This window comes from Phanerochaete carnosa (genome assembly GCF_000300595.1).
Source record: "Phanerochaete carnosa HHB-10118-sp unplaced genomic scaffold PHACAscaffold_9, whole genome shotgun sequence".
NCBI lineage: Eukaryota > Fungi > Basidiomycota > Agaricomycetes > Polyporales > Phanerochaetaceae > Phanerochaete > Phanerochaete carnosa.
Window position 1 is genome coordinate 1,826,665 of NW_006767636.1, and position 13,663 is coordinate 1,840,327.

The following is a 13,663-nucleotide window of genomic DNA, read 5'->3' on the forward strand; positions in this document are numbered from 1 at the left end:
AATATTGGAAAAACGAACAGCGATGACATTGAAAATTGTCCGAGATATAGATGGAAACTTCATACAGATAAAGTCCAGAAGCATATTGCAAAAAGATAACTATACAACAGACTGTAAAGCCAAAGGAGATATCAGTCCGTAGTCCACATAGCGCCGCACCCGCCCGGTCAGTTTCGCCTCTACCAATTGCTCAGCCACAAGAAGAAGCGTCTGCACGCCCTCAAACTGCTTGTCCATAATGCGCAAATAAAGACGGTGTCCGCATGCTTTACCTTGACGCCGCAGATGCCTGTCGACCGCAGACCAGTCGAGGGTATGCAAGGCCACAAGGACCTCTCGAGCATGCACACCCAGCGGGGAAGTTTTGTCATCGCTGATTGGATCCAGAACAACATAGAGCTCCCGAAGCGAAGGAGGTGCGTTCCACAGGACAGAGCATAGCGCATTCCACCCGCCATTAAAGTTGGGACTGTGCCATGTCGAGCCGACAGGCAAAGGCACTGTCAGTCGGAGCGAGGCGATTGAGGGGCATATATTGAGGAGGTGCAACGAGTGATCGACCTCGCGCGCAACGTCGGTGATATTCAGCGTAGATAGGGATGAACCATGCTCCTGCAGAAAGAGATCAAGAGCGTTGGAGTCGATGGCCTGAATGCCAAAGGCAGGACAGGACAGTGAGCTCAGCGTGGTTTTGTCCAGTACAAAACGCAGCTCGCGCAGAGACTGTGCTGCGGTGAGCGGAAAGCGGCTGTCCAATGTGAGCTTTGACACCCTAAGTCCTGGGTTCCTGCGGATACTGCCGCGCCTTCCGACGTCAGCTTGATTTGGGTGCGGATCCAGCAGGCTGAGCTGCAAGTCGTCAACATCGGAGAAGAGTTCGAGGACTTCGTTGAGCTCTGCATGATTTCTTGCTGCGCGAGGAGCGCGCACCACTAAGGTCCGCAGTGCCTTTGGCGTGTAGGGGCGCATGGGATAGGTGAAACCGGATACGAAGCTGTTCAGGGTGGGGCCGTCGAGCTCGCATATGAGAAGGTGTGGAAGATGGGAGAGTAATCTTCGCAGCATGCTCAGCTGGAGACGGTCGCGCCTCGTCCGCAAGCGCAGCTCCCGCACGAAGGTGCACACCCGGTCGTTCTCCCCGAGGTAGTCGAGCAGACGGACGATGTTTGTCGCGCTGGGCGGCAAAAACCCCGGAGATCCAGTGACATCACCGTACTGCAGCACGCAAAATCGACGGCTGTAGGACCTGGGCAGCCAAGCACGGCATACCCGGGCGCAGGTGTAGAGCGCCTCTAGGTCGTCGCTCAGCCAATCTATGCATGCCTCTGCCAATTCAATGGGAAGTCGCTCTTCGTGATACACCGAGACGTCATGGAGCAGATGCGCGAAATTGGATGAATTCGGCGCCATTGTTCTTTGGAGAAGTCCCGCAGCATCGTAAGTGACATGGTTTGAGATGTGAACATTGAGGACGTACCGAAATGCGGGTATGGGTGGAGAGGCAGTCAGGCTTCATCTATGAGATAGCAGTACACTCGGGTCTTCTGCAGGGCATACTTATATGAGGTTTCAAATGTTATGATGAAGCGGAGGAAGGTACCCGCATACGCGGGTAGAACACGCCGGCGGCGATTCTAAGAAGGGCACACATCCCCACAAACTAAACTATATCATCATGGGGTAATTGAATGGGAAATAGTACGTCCGCGTCATCGATCATCAGCGAGTCGCCGGAGTGAGAGCGTCCTGGTGATATTTGACCACTTGCTGCTGTCTATCGGCATTCGCATTAATGCGCCCTTATGCACCACGAAGGAGAAAGTAGCGCTCAACTCACCTTAAATCCCGCATCTGCGTCTTGCAATCTAACAGAACTCGAATAATGAATAATGTTATGTAAGTAGTGCGTACGCGTGAGCCGAAGTTCGTTGAAGATTTTCAGTTATCGGGCTGGGTCGGAAAGCGCAGGGCGCTCCGCAGACGTTAGGCTCGTTCTCACGCCGATTCTTGCCCGAGTGGGATGCGCCTGGCGAGTCCACGCAGAAGTCTATGAAGGCCCGTGGTGGACGAAATAAAAGATCGTTTCGCAGCGGTCGGCAACTTATTTCACTGTAATATTTATCCGTGAGTTAGTACTATGAACTTAAGTGCATCATACTCACTATTATTGTGCATGATACCGCAAGTAAGTGCACGTTTCTTCACGTTCGTATGCCTAAACAGACTCAACTTGGATTTGGGGGTCTCAACTTTGGCGTTTATGTGCGCGATCATGTATATCCATCGCAGATTTTCCGGATTCAGACATGATAATCGTTCACAAGAAAATTTGCGATAAGCGCCATACCAAGTTTCAGGCGATGCCCGATTGATCGCCCTCGCAGAGTTTACCGCAAGTTCAACTTGACAAGCTGGAAATGACAAGGGCCACCGAACTTTGTGTTTCTTTCAAATTTTCGGTACGACGATCGCATGATATGCTCGATGATGACCCAGAGTTGTGCATATCCCGCATCTCATGTATAACGAAAGATCGTATCGCGGTCACAGTACTTCTTTCTCATGGCCCATCTGAAAGCAGCACACATTATCAACCCAGCCTTTGCATTTCCCCTGCATGCGGGAGGCAGATAAAGAACGCATCAGTAGCTCGACTCTCAGATCTCAGTGCTCGGGCGCGTATGGCAGCACCTCTTCTCTCTAGACTCTCTGTTCAAGTTTTAGCAGCCTTGTGGCGCCGCGACCCGACTGGCATACGCTGAAAGAGCTCTGCGCTCGCGGCCGTTGGCGTTTCAGTCCTAGTAAAGCGTCGCTGCAGCATGGGCACATCGTCTAGCACGCCAGCTGTCTCAGATGAAGGCCGCTCTAGACGAGCTTCAGGTGAGCGGTTTCTCAAACGTAGAGGTTGAACCACTGACCTGACGTTACACAAAGCGTTGAATTTTTAGTCAGTCTGCCGCTTCATCGGTATATAGAGCGTAGTCTGACTACAGGTTGTCAGGTTGACGAGTACCGCAGATATTTGACGCTGACCGGGGCAACGCTCATGGCTAAAATCCGATATTCGCCATCTATATGGCCTGACCTAGAGATAATAGCTCATAGTTGGCGCAGGGTAATGTTGCATGACGAAAGCGTGTACCACAATGCACACGAATTGATACCCAAGCAATTCTTTAACGAAGGTACCCCAGACAGCTTCGGCGTCGTGTTATGCTATGGCCGCAGGTGCGCATTTTCCTTGTATGGTGTCCCTCATCGTGACTCGGCGGTTGCACTAGACGCTGCCTCGGCCTGCTCATCGCACAGCCGCACGTCTTGGCCACTTTTGCGAGCATTTTGGCGACGCTCGACATTTCGAGGGCACGCAAAGATGCAGGTAACATCATTGGTACCAGAGAAGAGTAGCATCTGGAACCATGAAGTATGCTTATTATCGCTTGCCACGGACGAATGTCACTGGGGTTGCCGACTATTTATATTAGTTTTCCAAAGCCCTTCAAGGCCTCCATCGTACCAGTTGTTCGCGCAAGACCATCGAGCTCATCCGGAGGTTCGTCGAGTACTTGAAGACGCTCCCAGACAGACCCGAGATATTTTCCATTTAGTCTCATGCATGCTCATCGCGCTTGGCGGTGAACTCCGGAGGGGTGTCAGGGGTACTTATTTGCGCAGAATGATCGGACCAAGCGCCACCAGGGCATCGGAACCGGAGAGTCGCTCTCCAGCAAGGCCGCCACTCAAGCGCGCGAGATTCAGGACTCGCGCAAACGGAGTGGCGTTTTCAGTAGCTGATGTTTAGAGTTATGGGGGTATTCGTATTTGCAATGTTAGTAATGAAAAGTACACCATCAATATTATCTTGCTTAATAGTTTCAAAGATGCGGCCTGGACCTCATAGGCGACTAACGTATTGAGTAAGTGGACGCCCTCAAGCATCACAGTTGCAGAGAGAATAATACTACGTACATAATCGAATATGTCGCAAGATATCGTGAGAAAAGACTTGTTGAGTGCGCAGGGGCTAGAAACATGGCATCACGTATGGCGTCCGGCGACTGGGATCTCGTGCCACGCGTCGGACGGCGCCGGCTAGAATCACGGCGTCTTCTGCATCGGTGTATTGCGCGGGCGAAGCCTGCTTGGGTATACAGAGGCACGTGGAACCACATGCAAAGCCGACGTCGGGGCCGAGGGAGTCATGGAGTGCTGGCGTGATTGAGGCGGAGGCGGCAATGAACGCGTAAGCCTGCCGAGACCGCAGATCTCCCCGTGCAGTCAGTCAATGGTATGTTGTAAGATTGTGCGTCTATAGGGGCATAGCGCGTGAATGACTCACGCTGGAAAGCGAAGGCATTGTATGCTCACCCCATCAAAAGTGCAGGTAATAGTGATGATATTGACGATCGTGCGGCGTCATTCATGCAACGACCCCTGCTAAAATCGATAAAAACGATGGTTTACCGTGTGCGTAAGCGTGTGCCGGTGGTTGCGATCATGCACCGAAAAACGGCTCCAAGATTGGCATAGAGCCGACCTACGCCCACGCAGCACCTGTCATGTACGGTGTGAGCAAATGAGCACTATTGGAGTCACTGAGATGTGACCACAAATGGAGATACTCAGAGGGGTCACTCATGCGTGTCAAACTGAGTCAACCAGCGGATTTGCTGTTCCAGAGGTACTGACCTCAAGGGAGCCACTATTTAGGTGCAAAATTTCAGCATAAAACGCGACCTTAACCACTTAACGACAAATGTCAACTAGGTCAAGATTACGACGCATCCTTGGGGCTCGAGGCAAAGGTCTAAGCCAGCCTACGCCCAGCGTTACCGGAGGTCCGGGTGAACCGAGATTTACCGCGACACAGAAGCCACATGGCGGCTCCGAGCCTCCGGCCGAGATTTAGAGCGCCGGAAGGCCTTGCGGATGCCGCGCATGATCACGGAACTATGACTCGAGAGGGTTCATATAAAAACAGCGTGTTTCCACGTTTTCGCTAGGTCCCCCTCCCGCTGCCTCTGCACCTGTTTGCTCCCATGTCGCTCCTGTTCCGCCTTTCTGTCGTCTTTATGGTGTCTGACCCTCTGCAAAGCCTATTTTGCTCTATTTGCGCTCGAACGAACCGTGCGAAACACTTGCCTTTCTCGCAGAATGACACCTCTGGACGGCACACCTGACGAGGTTGTCACGGCACAATTGTAGTGTCCATGCCAACCGTGTACTGCATTCCACATGCGTGGTATTCTCGCAAAGATGCGTTAGTGGCGATGCGGTAAGCAGGTGAGTGTGGTCATGCTGAATTCGGGCGTAGCTCTCCCAGCACGTGTTGCGTTCACAAAGACGCGTCGTGCCCATGCTGCGGCTGGGTACCTTCATCACGATCTTTTTTTGGCGTATTAATATCCGTTCTGTTCGCAGAATGACAATCTATGCGACGCCGCCGGCTCAACGTACATCTGGGAGGCTGTGGACCTGTAGTGCTCCCATCGGCCGGTCGTGCTCATCGGCGTTCCTCGTCGCCGCTTCTCGCACAGCATTGCTCGACCGCGAACCTTGCTTACAATCCGCCATTCGTCGGAGAACCTTAATGGTCCCCCGCCTTCTGCTTGCTCATGTACGGGATGAACGCGCATCCTCTCGGCTTTGTCATCGCTCTGGATCCCACCGTCGCTCCCACCCATGCTGACTCGCAATGACTCTTGACCCCAAAAGCTTGTGAACCTTCTCTTTTTCCGGCTTCAGCACAAGGTTCAAATCACTGATTCGCGCTTGTGATTCCGCCCCAGCACCAAGCCCACATTGAATCCGTACGCGCTGGTACCGGCTTTGCGACCCCGACCAACAATTCTCGCGATGTCTCCGGCGTGCGTGGCTGGGCAGAGGGCAATGCTGCCTGTGGACGCTGCCCACGAACGGCCCGCTTGCCAGAGTATACCGCCGCCGTACGGTCACAGGGACGCGTCTCCATCTCATCTCGCCGTCGCCCTGCACCGCCTTGGGAATGCGCTTCGCAGTGTGTCAGCATCTGCACACTGTCATGGAAGACGATTGCGGGAGTCTCGCGTTTCTGGCGCCTTGCGACCATATGGATCCTGGGACCTCGATCGACCGAAGACCCCCCCAGCGCTCCGACCGCAGTGCGATGGACCTTCCCGTTCCTTGCGGGCACCGCGAAACTGCGGCCACGTTCCGCTTCCTGGTAGCCACGTTCGCACAAATGGCCTTCTGGCAGCATCCACCGGCTTCGCGTCGGCGACGCATCAGCCTGCGGGTGCTGCGAGCTGGCCTGCATTGCGTGTACGCGCGGCGGGGATGACTGGCCGCAGCCCATTAAACTCAATCCGCCGGTTTCGTCGGTATCAGGAAACTGCGGCCTGGGATTGGCCGGAGAGGTCATTGCCGCCGGCTGCGTCCCGAGAAGGTCCCGCATGCGTATGCGTACCCCACATGCCTCGTCTCCCCGCATTGCGAATTCCTGGAGACGGGAGATAAGTGGCAAGAACTCGGACAATCGGGCGGTGCACGTCAAGCGTAAAATGCGAGGGCAAACTGCACCGTGAGCTGGACCGTCTGGGTGCAGTGTTCTACAGCTCATGGTTGGCGGATATGTCTTTTCTGGGAGAGGACAGCGCGACACAGACTCGGAGGAGGCGGCGTGCCTTGGCGGTCGTTATCTCTGCACCGCCACCACGAGGAACGACGCGTAATTAGACGCGAGACGCGCCTGATGAAATGTAGGCGCCCTTTAAGACGCTGAAAGCGGCCGATTTGTCATCGTGCACCTGCCATTCAAGGAAGGTGCAGCGTGACTCGAGCCGCAGCAGCGCCTCGGCCCCGAGTCGCACCCTGACTCGACCTGCCTAATACGAACGGTTAGCCGTCCTCCAATATTCGCAAATAATTCTGAACACTTTTGCGCATACAGCGGACGCTCCTAAACACCTCGAAATACACCTTATGCTCTGCAAAATTTCATGTTCGGGCGTCGTCGGCCGTTGGCACAATGAAATTTTGGAAGGTGTATGCCTTTTCGGACCGTTGTGGGAAAGCATTAAGCGCCTAATATCCGAGAGGCTGGGCTAGCGTCTCTGGGTCTCAAATGCTGTGGGTTTGGGCGATAAAACCCCTTCCGAGTCACCGCTCGGCTCTCCTCGTCTTTCCCTCTCTGCCTCCTCACAACTACACGGACAGTCACCAGCAACTGTTCGAGTGGAAGATCTGACTCAACCCCCAGGACTCACAGTGAGTACTTCTGCTCGCTACTTGTTTTGTGTCCGCCATTGGCTTTGCCGTGTCGCACAAAGATCCGTTCTGCGTGTGCAAATCGTCTCTGTAAACCTTCCTGTCCTGCGACACAATGTCGTCCGGACCAGCTGCGTGCTCCTTTGAATCGACCGCGGACCCTTCTTCGAGTAAGGCACGGTGCTTGTCGCCAAGTCCCCTCTCGATCGGGGCGCGAGTCAAGTCTGAAATGAGGACCCCTCGACTCGGCGCCTACCAGGCATTCCCGGGTCGTTCTCAGGGCGAGCTCCCACCGACGGCGGACGCACACAGTGTAATGGCTCCGAACAAGACACTGACACCGTCATCGCCTTTCAGACACCACCGGCCGCCTACGTTGCTGCCACCAACCCCACGTCCTAATACCGCCGCCGCCTTGTATCCCCATCAGTTTGTACAATCCACGCACCATCCGCATCACGATGTACTCGCTCTTCTAAACGCGTCGTTACTTCACGACCCATCGGAAACAGCTGGCCAACATGGTTCTCCGCATCTGCAACTACCGCCTCCGCGCGATCACCCCTCTTCTCAACATGTCTCAATAAACTCTTCTCCGTGGACTTCGTCCCATCCGGTTTTTACCAGCACCTCAGCTCTCGCTGCTCACCATGGAATCCCTCAATCCCTTCCCCCGGTTCCTCGCACTACTCGCTATCTATCGGAAAAGCAACAACCAATACCTTCCAGTTCGACTAATACGGACTTGAACTTTGATCATCTCGTCTCTAACTACTTGAATATGCTATCGCAAAAGCCACTGGAACAGTCCGCGGCGCCGTCTGCCCCCACAATGAGCGACGACAACGCTGCGGCATTGCAAGCGGTTCTTGAGGTCATCCAAGGTACAATAATCGCATCGCCCTTAAGTCTTCCCTCGCCTGACGTCTTCATCCTTGTAGCCTCCCCAGAATTCCAGCAGATGCAGGACTTTGGCGCGTTGACTGGCGATATGCCAGGCGACTACGATAGTTTCCTTACTTCGCCTATGGAAGAATCGCCTTACGAGGACATGCTCCCGACACCTGCTCTCGGCAACGGCGATTTCGATTACCTCACCTCGCCGGCAATAGTCGATGCTGACGACTTCGGTGCGTTTGCTCCGGATGTATCCCTTTTCGGCGACTCCGCGCGCTTCGCAATGTCTGCTGCTGAGCCGAAGGCTGCTCTGCCTGTTCCTGCCGTTCAACATTCGGTCGACTTCGATGTCGACGGCGGCCTGTACACGATGTCTCCGGAGACTCCTGCTCTCGACCCGACCTCGCTCCAGACTTCGCCGCTCGCTACGCCTATCACACCTTCTCTTGATACCCCGGTATCTGCACCCCGTCGTAAGAACGCACCGACCGGGACGCGCAAGAACATCACCCCCGAGGCACTCGTGCCTGTCGATGCGCCGATCCAAACGCGCAACTACGCGACGCCGTCTGCGACTTCGCGCAAGGCGGTGCCGGCTGGATTCGCGAAGAAGCGCGCTCTGTCCCAGGCGTTCGACGAGGAGGACGGCGAGTCTTTACTCGATCCGAATGACCTCGACGCCATCGAGGCCAAGCGGCGGCAAAACACGTTGGCCGCGCGTCGCAGTCGAAGGCGCAAGCTTGAGTATCAGCGTGAGCTCGAGACGAGTCTAGATCAGCTGACGGATGAGAAGGACCAGTGGAAGCGTAGAGCGGAGGCGTTGGAGGCAGTGTTGCGCAGCCATGGGCTCGAGGTACCGTCTGTCCTCAGCTTCTAAGGTCGTTGACTTCTCTTCCGTCGTTGGCTTGGGACGCTTTTCGTGATACTCATGTTCTCATTTTCCTTGTCTCTGTTGAAGCCGTCGCTCAGTATCTGACGGCCTTCGGTACTCTGCTCGTCTGTCTGAACCACCACTCCCCACCCACTTGCATTCGGAGTATCGTCGTATCCCCCATCCCCAGCAGCACATCAGGTGTCTTGCTCTTTCGTCTGTTCTTTGCATGTTGTTTCTCACATCGTCGACTAGTAATGCTCTGTTGCTGTAATGTCGCCCCTTCCCTTTATGACCTTTTCGCATGCATGTATATGTCTACGCCAACATTGCACAGGTTTTGTGTCGCGTAATGATAAAAGTGATTTTCCTGTGATATTTACCTATTGTGTGAAACAATCCGGCTATGAGATTTGTTCACGAAGCTTGAGTTGGGAAAACTGGTTCTTCGTGAAGATGGTCTCTTAATGCCGTCCTGCGAATGCGACCCTCACCCTCACCTTCACCCCCGTCTACGCCGTCAACTTCTTCAACAGCCTCTTCGACCTCAGCGTCGATTAAATTAGGCAGGACATCTTCTAGTCATACACGCCGTATCAGCGCAGGGCGTGCGAAGGCACTGCTGCAAGGCCAGAAGGCAGACATGTTTTCTCCACGTAGCAGCAACTACGAACGGCTCGAGAACGGTATGGGCCCATCTCGCATGAACGGCATACGCAGGTTTGGATGGAAGAAGTTCGCGATAGGAGCTGTCGTGGTCATCGGGCTCGTCTGGGTGTTTGGCCCGCGGAAGGAGGACATTATTCCCGAGAAGTATATACCCTGTGCGTGCCATCTTTATGTTGCTGTACGTCTGTCTAAACGCTACCTCAGCATTCCCCAAGTCACCGTTTGGAGGCTCGGACTTGGAAGAGTCCGCTGCCCGCCCACCCCCCATGCCAACCCATCCAACGATAGACCCGCCTCATGGGGACGACGACGAGATCGCCCCACCCGCGCAGCCGCGGCCGACATCCCCCGCAACCGATCCAGATATGTCCAAAACAGTGTACTGCACACGGCCATACAGACCCGACCAGCCTATCGTGCAGTATGCGCTCATGATCGACGCTGGCTCGACGGGCTCACGCATCCACATCTACAAGTTCAACAACTGCGGCGCATCGCCCGTGTATGAGTATGAAGTCTTCAAGCAGACAAATCCGGGCCTCTCGTCTTACGCCGGCCGCCCACTTGAGGCAGCGCAGAGCCTAGACGTCCTGCTCGATGAGGCCGTCACAGTTGTCCCCCAGGCGCTTCGGAGTTGCACACCCGTTGCAGTCAAGGCTACCGCAGGCCTGCGTTTGCTCGGCCAAGCGGAAAGCGAAGAGATCCTCGATGCGGTGCGGCACCGGCTGCACGAGAAATATCCATTCAGCCTCCAGAACCGAGACGATGTCGTGATCATGGACGGCAAGGACGAGGGCGTCTTTGCGTGGATCACGGCGAACTACCTCCTGGACACGATCCGTGCAAGCACCCCCGCGAACACGCCGACGTACGCCGTGCTCGATCTCGGCGGGGCGTCGACGCAAATTGTGTTTGAGCCCATCTTCGCATCGGACCGCCCCGACAGCACGCTCGCCGAAGGCGAACACAAATACGAGCTCGTGTTCGGTGGGCGGACGCACGTGCTCTACCAGCATTCGTACCTCGGCTACGGCCTCATGCGCGCGCGCAAGTCGGTACACCGGCTCATCGATTTCATGAGCTCCCTCCAGCCCCCTCTGTCTGACGGCACGGTCGCGAATCCGTGCCTCGCCAAGGGTACGAGCCGAACAGTCGAAGTCGAGGAAGAGCGGCTCAATGAGACGCGGAGCGTCACCATGACCGGCGCGGACGTCGGCTCCTTCGAAGCATGTAATCGCGTGGTGCAGCTCGTCATGGCCAAGGATGCGTAAGTGTACCATGCCGGTATGTGTGGATTATATGCTAACATGCGCACAGCGTATGCGAGGTCAAGCCGTGCTCGTTCAACGGCGTGTACCAGCCGTCGTTGCTCGACACGTTCCCGAACGGCAAAGTTCTGCTTTTGTCATACTTCTACGACCGCCTCCAGCCGCTGCTGCCTGATAGCAGAAGTCCGCCGCCGATCACGGTGTCGACACTCGCGGGCCTCGCAGAGGAACTTTGCCAGGGACCATCGGCGTGGGAGGCGCGCTGGGGTGGCGACGCGGCGCTCATGTTCGAGCTCGAGGACCGCCCGGAGTGGTGTCTCGACATGACGTTCATGCACGCACTGCTCAGACTCGGGTACGAGTTTGGCGACGACCGCGTCGTCGAGATTGGCAAGCAGATTGATGGCACCGAGCTCGGGTGGTGCCTCGGTGCGACCATTGCCATGGTTGGTGCGGAGCTCACATGTAAGATTTAGAGTTGTTCCTGTAATACCTTCGGATGCATGCTTTGTATACGTTTAGAGTAGAGGACTGCTCTCGATAATTGTTCATTACTGTCACGTTGCGGCGATGCATGGAAGTAGAATGGTTACATGACTCTACGCGGGTCTGAGCCTGCATGGAAGGCCATCCGTAAATATTCTTAGTCGGCAATTTGACAAGAACATTGTTCGCATGCTAAATTTGTTCACAGTCTGTCAGTAGCTGACTGTCCGAGTTCGATGACTATGCATCAATCAGTCAGGCTTGTCTTCAGCTCGATGTCTGCTTCCATCTAGGCGTGAAATACTTGGCCTGACCTGGCTATACTGAGATCCTGATATACATGGCGTATGAAGTGAGCAGAAATAGCATAAGATCGTTCAGCAGCTCTCCACAGTCGGAGTACCGGATCCCAACCCCTTCTGGCGTGGCCCATCGCAAACCTGGCCTAGCTGCTCCCCAAGTTTACCGGCAAGCGGATCTCGATACCGTTGCGGCGAGTCTTTGTTACAATCCTCCTCAATCTCCCTCTGCCACTACTCTTTCTATCGTCGTCTGAGTCTTCCTTCTCGCTTTCCGACTCCTCCTTGTCGTTACCTTGGTCGCGCTCCTTCTGCAGCTCCGGAGAGAACCGTCCTTTCACCTCGAGCTTCACGAGGCTGGGGAACTTCGGAACGTCTTCAGGAAGGATAAAGCATCCGAGGGCGACGACAAACTCGTCTTCAAAGTGCGGCGTGGATCTGTCTACTGCCAGATGACATTCGTCACCGGAGTCTGCCTCCTCGATGGACTCGGTAATGCGCAGGCACTCGGTTGCGAGTTCGCGGTCCTGGGCCAGCAATTCGTCTGCAGTGAGTATCGGCTGTGTGGTAGCATGCCAGTACTCCTGGTCCGAGGAGTAGGGCTTCTTCCACCTCTCAGCGCGCTTGTACTCCTTCAGTGCACGAACGAGCACATGCCACAGCCCAGCCCAGTCGATGGTGTCGGCCAACGGGCTCGGAGAGTTGGTCCTACGTGGATGAGGGGAGTAACACGGTTGCCAGTGGACCTCGCGCCCGAGATGTATGTCATAGAGTCGCAAGTGGAAGAGTGTGAACCTGACAACGTCTAACACGGTGAAACCGCTGCCGTTGAGATGACCAGCTGCGTACACCTTCATCAATCTGATCGAGTGCGTTATCATCGTTGCCTGGTCTGAGGAGATACTTGGGGATGAGCAATGATAATAAGCACCCAGGCTACTGGAAAACGTACCGTCAAGTCTACCTGATATGAAAGAATCGGTGATGATCTGTGCGGCGGAGATCGTGGAAGCGCGCGACCGCGGGTGAAGGGCCGCAAAGCCACGGCACAGAGTCATAAAAGACCTGTCCTGGAACCGCCAAAATGTTTGGAAGAGCCTTACTGCATCTTCCCTCCTGTCCATAAGCTCCGAGAAATCCAGCAGGATTATGAGTCCTTCCTGGCCTCCCGAAGGGATGAAACATTCTGGAGTGACGACAGAGCACGTGAAGTTCCACCACTCCTCGAGGATTGGTCGCGCGCTGGAAATCTGGAGCAGCTGCTGTTCCTGATTCAGCATGTGCAGCATGGATTCGTAGGTGCCGGGAAGGTTACATCGAGAACGGAGAACCTCTATATAGAGCCTGTTGATCGTTCCCAGGCCAGGGCGATGGGGTGCGTCTGCGACCTTGTAGATTAGAAGCAGGCGTCGCGATATAACTGACAGATCGACGTGTCCGGATAACAGTCGTTTCGCGACGGTTTTCCCTGCTTCGAGATTGCTACCGATGTCATCGAAGATTGCTCTGAGGCTCTCGATAGCGGAGTCGGGCGGTGGATAAAGGGAGTTGGAGAGTAAGAGAAGCACCGAGTTCTGGAGCCAGTCCGGGCTGCTCAAGCGCAGCGCACCTGGTGGACGGCGGCGAACGATCTCCGCAACCATGTCCATGATGGCGTGCCAGGCTTGCCTCGACAAGGAGCAGAGGTCGGGAATGGAAGTGAGTTCAGAAGATCTAAAGATGGATCCATCGTCGAGGCGGTCCCGCAGGAGGCGGATGACAAAGCGCAGAGACTGCTCGGGGTCGTGAGAACGATGCTTGAACGCCTCCCATATTGCAGGGAGGAAGTTGTCGTCGGACATGATGTCGTTCATAGAAATAAGGATGTCGCCGTCATCCTGATCTCCCTTAACCACATGGTCCTCTTCTTGGCTTTCGTCGTACACATA

At 55.1% G+C, this 13,663-nt stretch overlaps 4 protein-coding genes across 4 annotated transcripts; 2 read left to right on the forward strand and 2 right to left on the reverse strand.

Annotated features, from left to right (window-relative positions):
• Positions 1-19: 19 nt before the first annotated feature.
• Positions 20-1,415, reverse strand: PHACADRAFT_187419 (uncharacterized protein). The gene has a single exon (XM_007399787.1). The coding sequence runs from the start codon at positions 1,408-1,410 to the stop codon at positions 100-102; it is 1,311 nt and encodes a 436-aa protein (XP_007399849.1). The 5' UTR covers positions 1,411-1,415; the 3' UTR covers positions 20-99.
• Positions 1,416-7,159: 5,744 nt separating this feature from the next.
• On the forward strand, positions 7,160-9,388 carry PHACADRAFT_262523 (uncharacterized protein). Its single transcript, XM_007399788.1, has 2 exons — positions 7,160-8,129; positions 8,187-9,388. The coding sequence occupies exons 1-2, from the start codon at positions 7,361-7,363 to the stop codon at positions 9,017-9,019; spliced, it is 1,602 nt and encodes a 533-aa protein (XP_007399850.1). The 5' UTR covers positions 7,160-7,360; the 3' UTR covers positions 9,020-9,388.
• Positions 9,389-9,514: 126 nt separating this feature from the next.
• On the forward strand, positions 9,515-11,507 carry PHACADRAFT_262526 (uncharacterized protein). The gene is made up of 3 exons (XM_007399789.1): positions 9,515-9,837; positions 9,887-10,949; positions 11,000-11,507. Exons 1-3 carry the CDS (start codon positions 9,657-9,659, stop codon positions 11,424-11,426), a joined length of 1,671 nt encoding a protein of 556 aa, XP_007399851.1. The 5' UTR covers positions 9,515-9,656; the 3' UTR covers positions 11,427-11,507.
• Positions 11,508-11,881: 374 nt separating this feature from the next.
• On the reverse strand, positions 11,882-13,024 carry PHACADRAFT_31839 (uncharacterized protein; the record flags this gene model as incomplete). Its single annotated transcript, XM_007399217.1, has 1 exon — positions 11,882-13,024. One exon carries the CDS (start codon positions 13,022-13,024, stop codon positions 11,882-11,884), a length of 1,143 nt encoding a protein of 380 aa, XP_007399279.1.
• Positions 13,025-13,663: the final 639 nt, after the last annotated feature.

What these genes read in the sequence shown, in the direction of transcription:
- PHACADRAFT_262526 (XM_007399789.1), top strand. Translation starts at nt 9,657, where the DNA reads ATGTTTTCTCCACGTAGCAGCAACTACGAACGGCTCGAGAACGGTATG. An exon ending in TCCCGAGAAGTATATACCCT is followed by an intron (nt 9,838 to 9,886) that starts GTGCGTGCCATC and finishes ACGCTACCTCAG; the next exon opens with CATTCCCCAAGTCACCGTTT. An exon ending in CTCGTCATGGCCAAGGATGC is followed by an intron (nt 10,950 to 10,999) that starts GTAAGTGTACCA and finishes ACATGCGCACAG; the next exon opens with CGTATGCGAGGTCAAGCCGT.
- PHACADRAFT_262523 (XM_007399788.1), top strand. Translation starts at nt 7,361, where the DNA reads ATGTCGTCCGGACCAGCTGCGTGCTCCTTTGAATCGACCGCGGACCCT. An exon ending in GGTTCTTGAGGTCATCCAAG is followed by an intron (nt 8,130 to 8,186) that starts GTACAATAATCG and finishes TCATCCTTGTAG; the next exon opens with CCTCCCCAGAATTCCAGCAG.
- PHACADRAFT_187419 (XM_007399787.1), bottom strand. Translation starts at nt 1,410, where the DNA reads ATGGCGCCGAATTCATCCAATTTCGCGCATCTGCTCCATGACGTCTCG.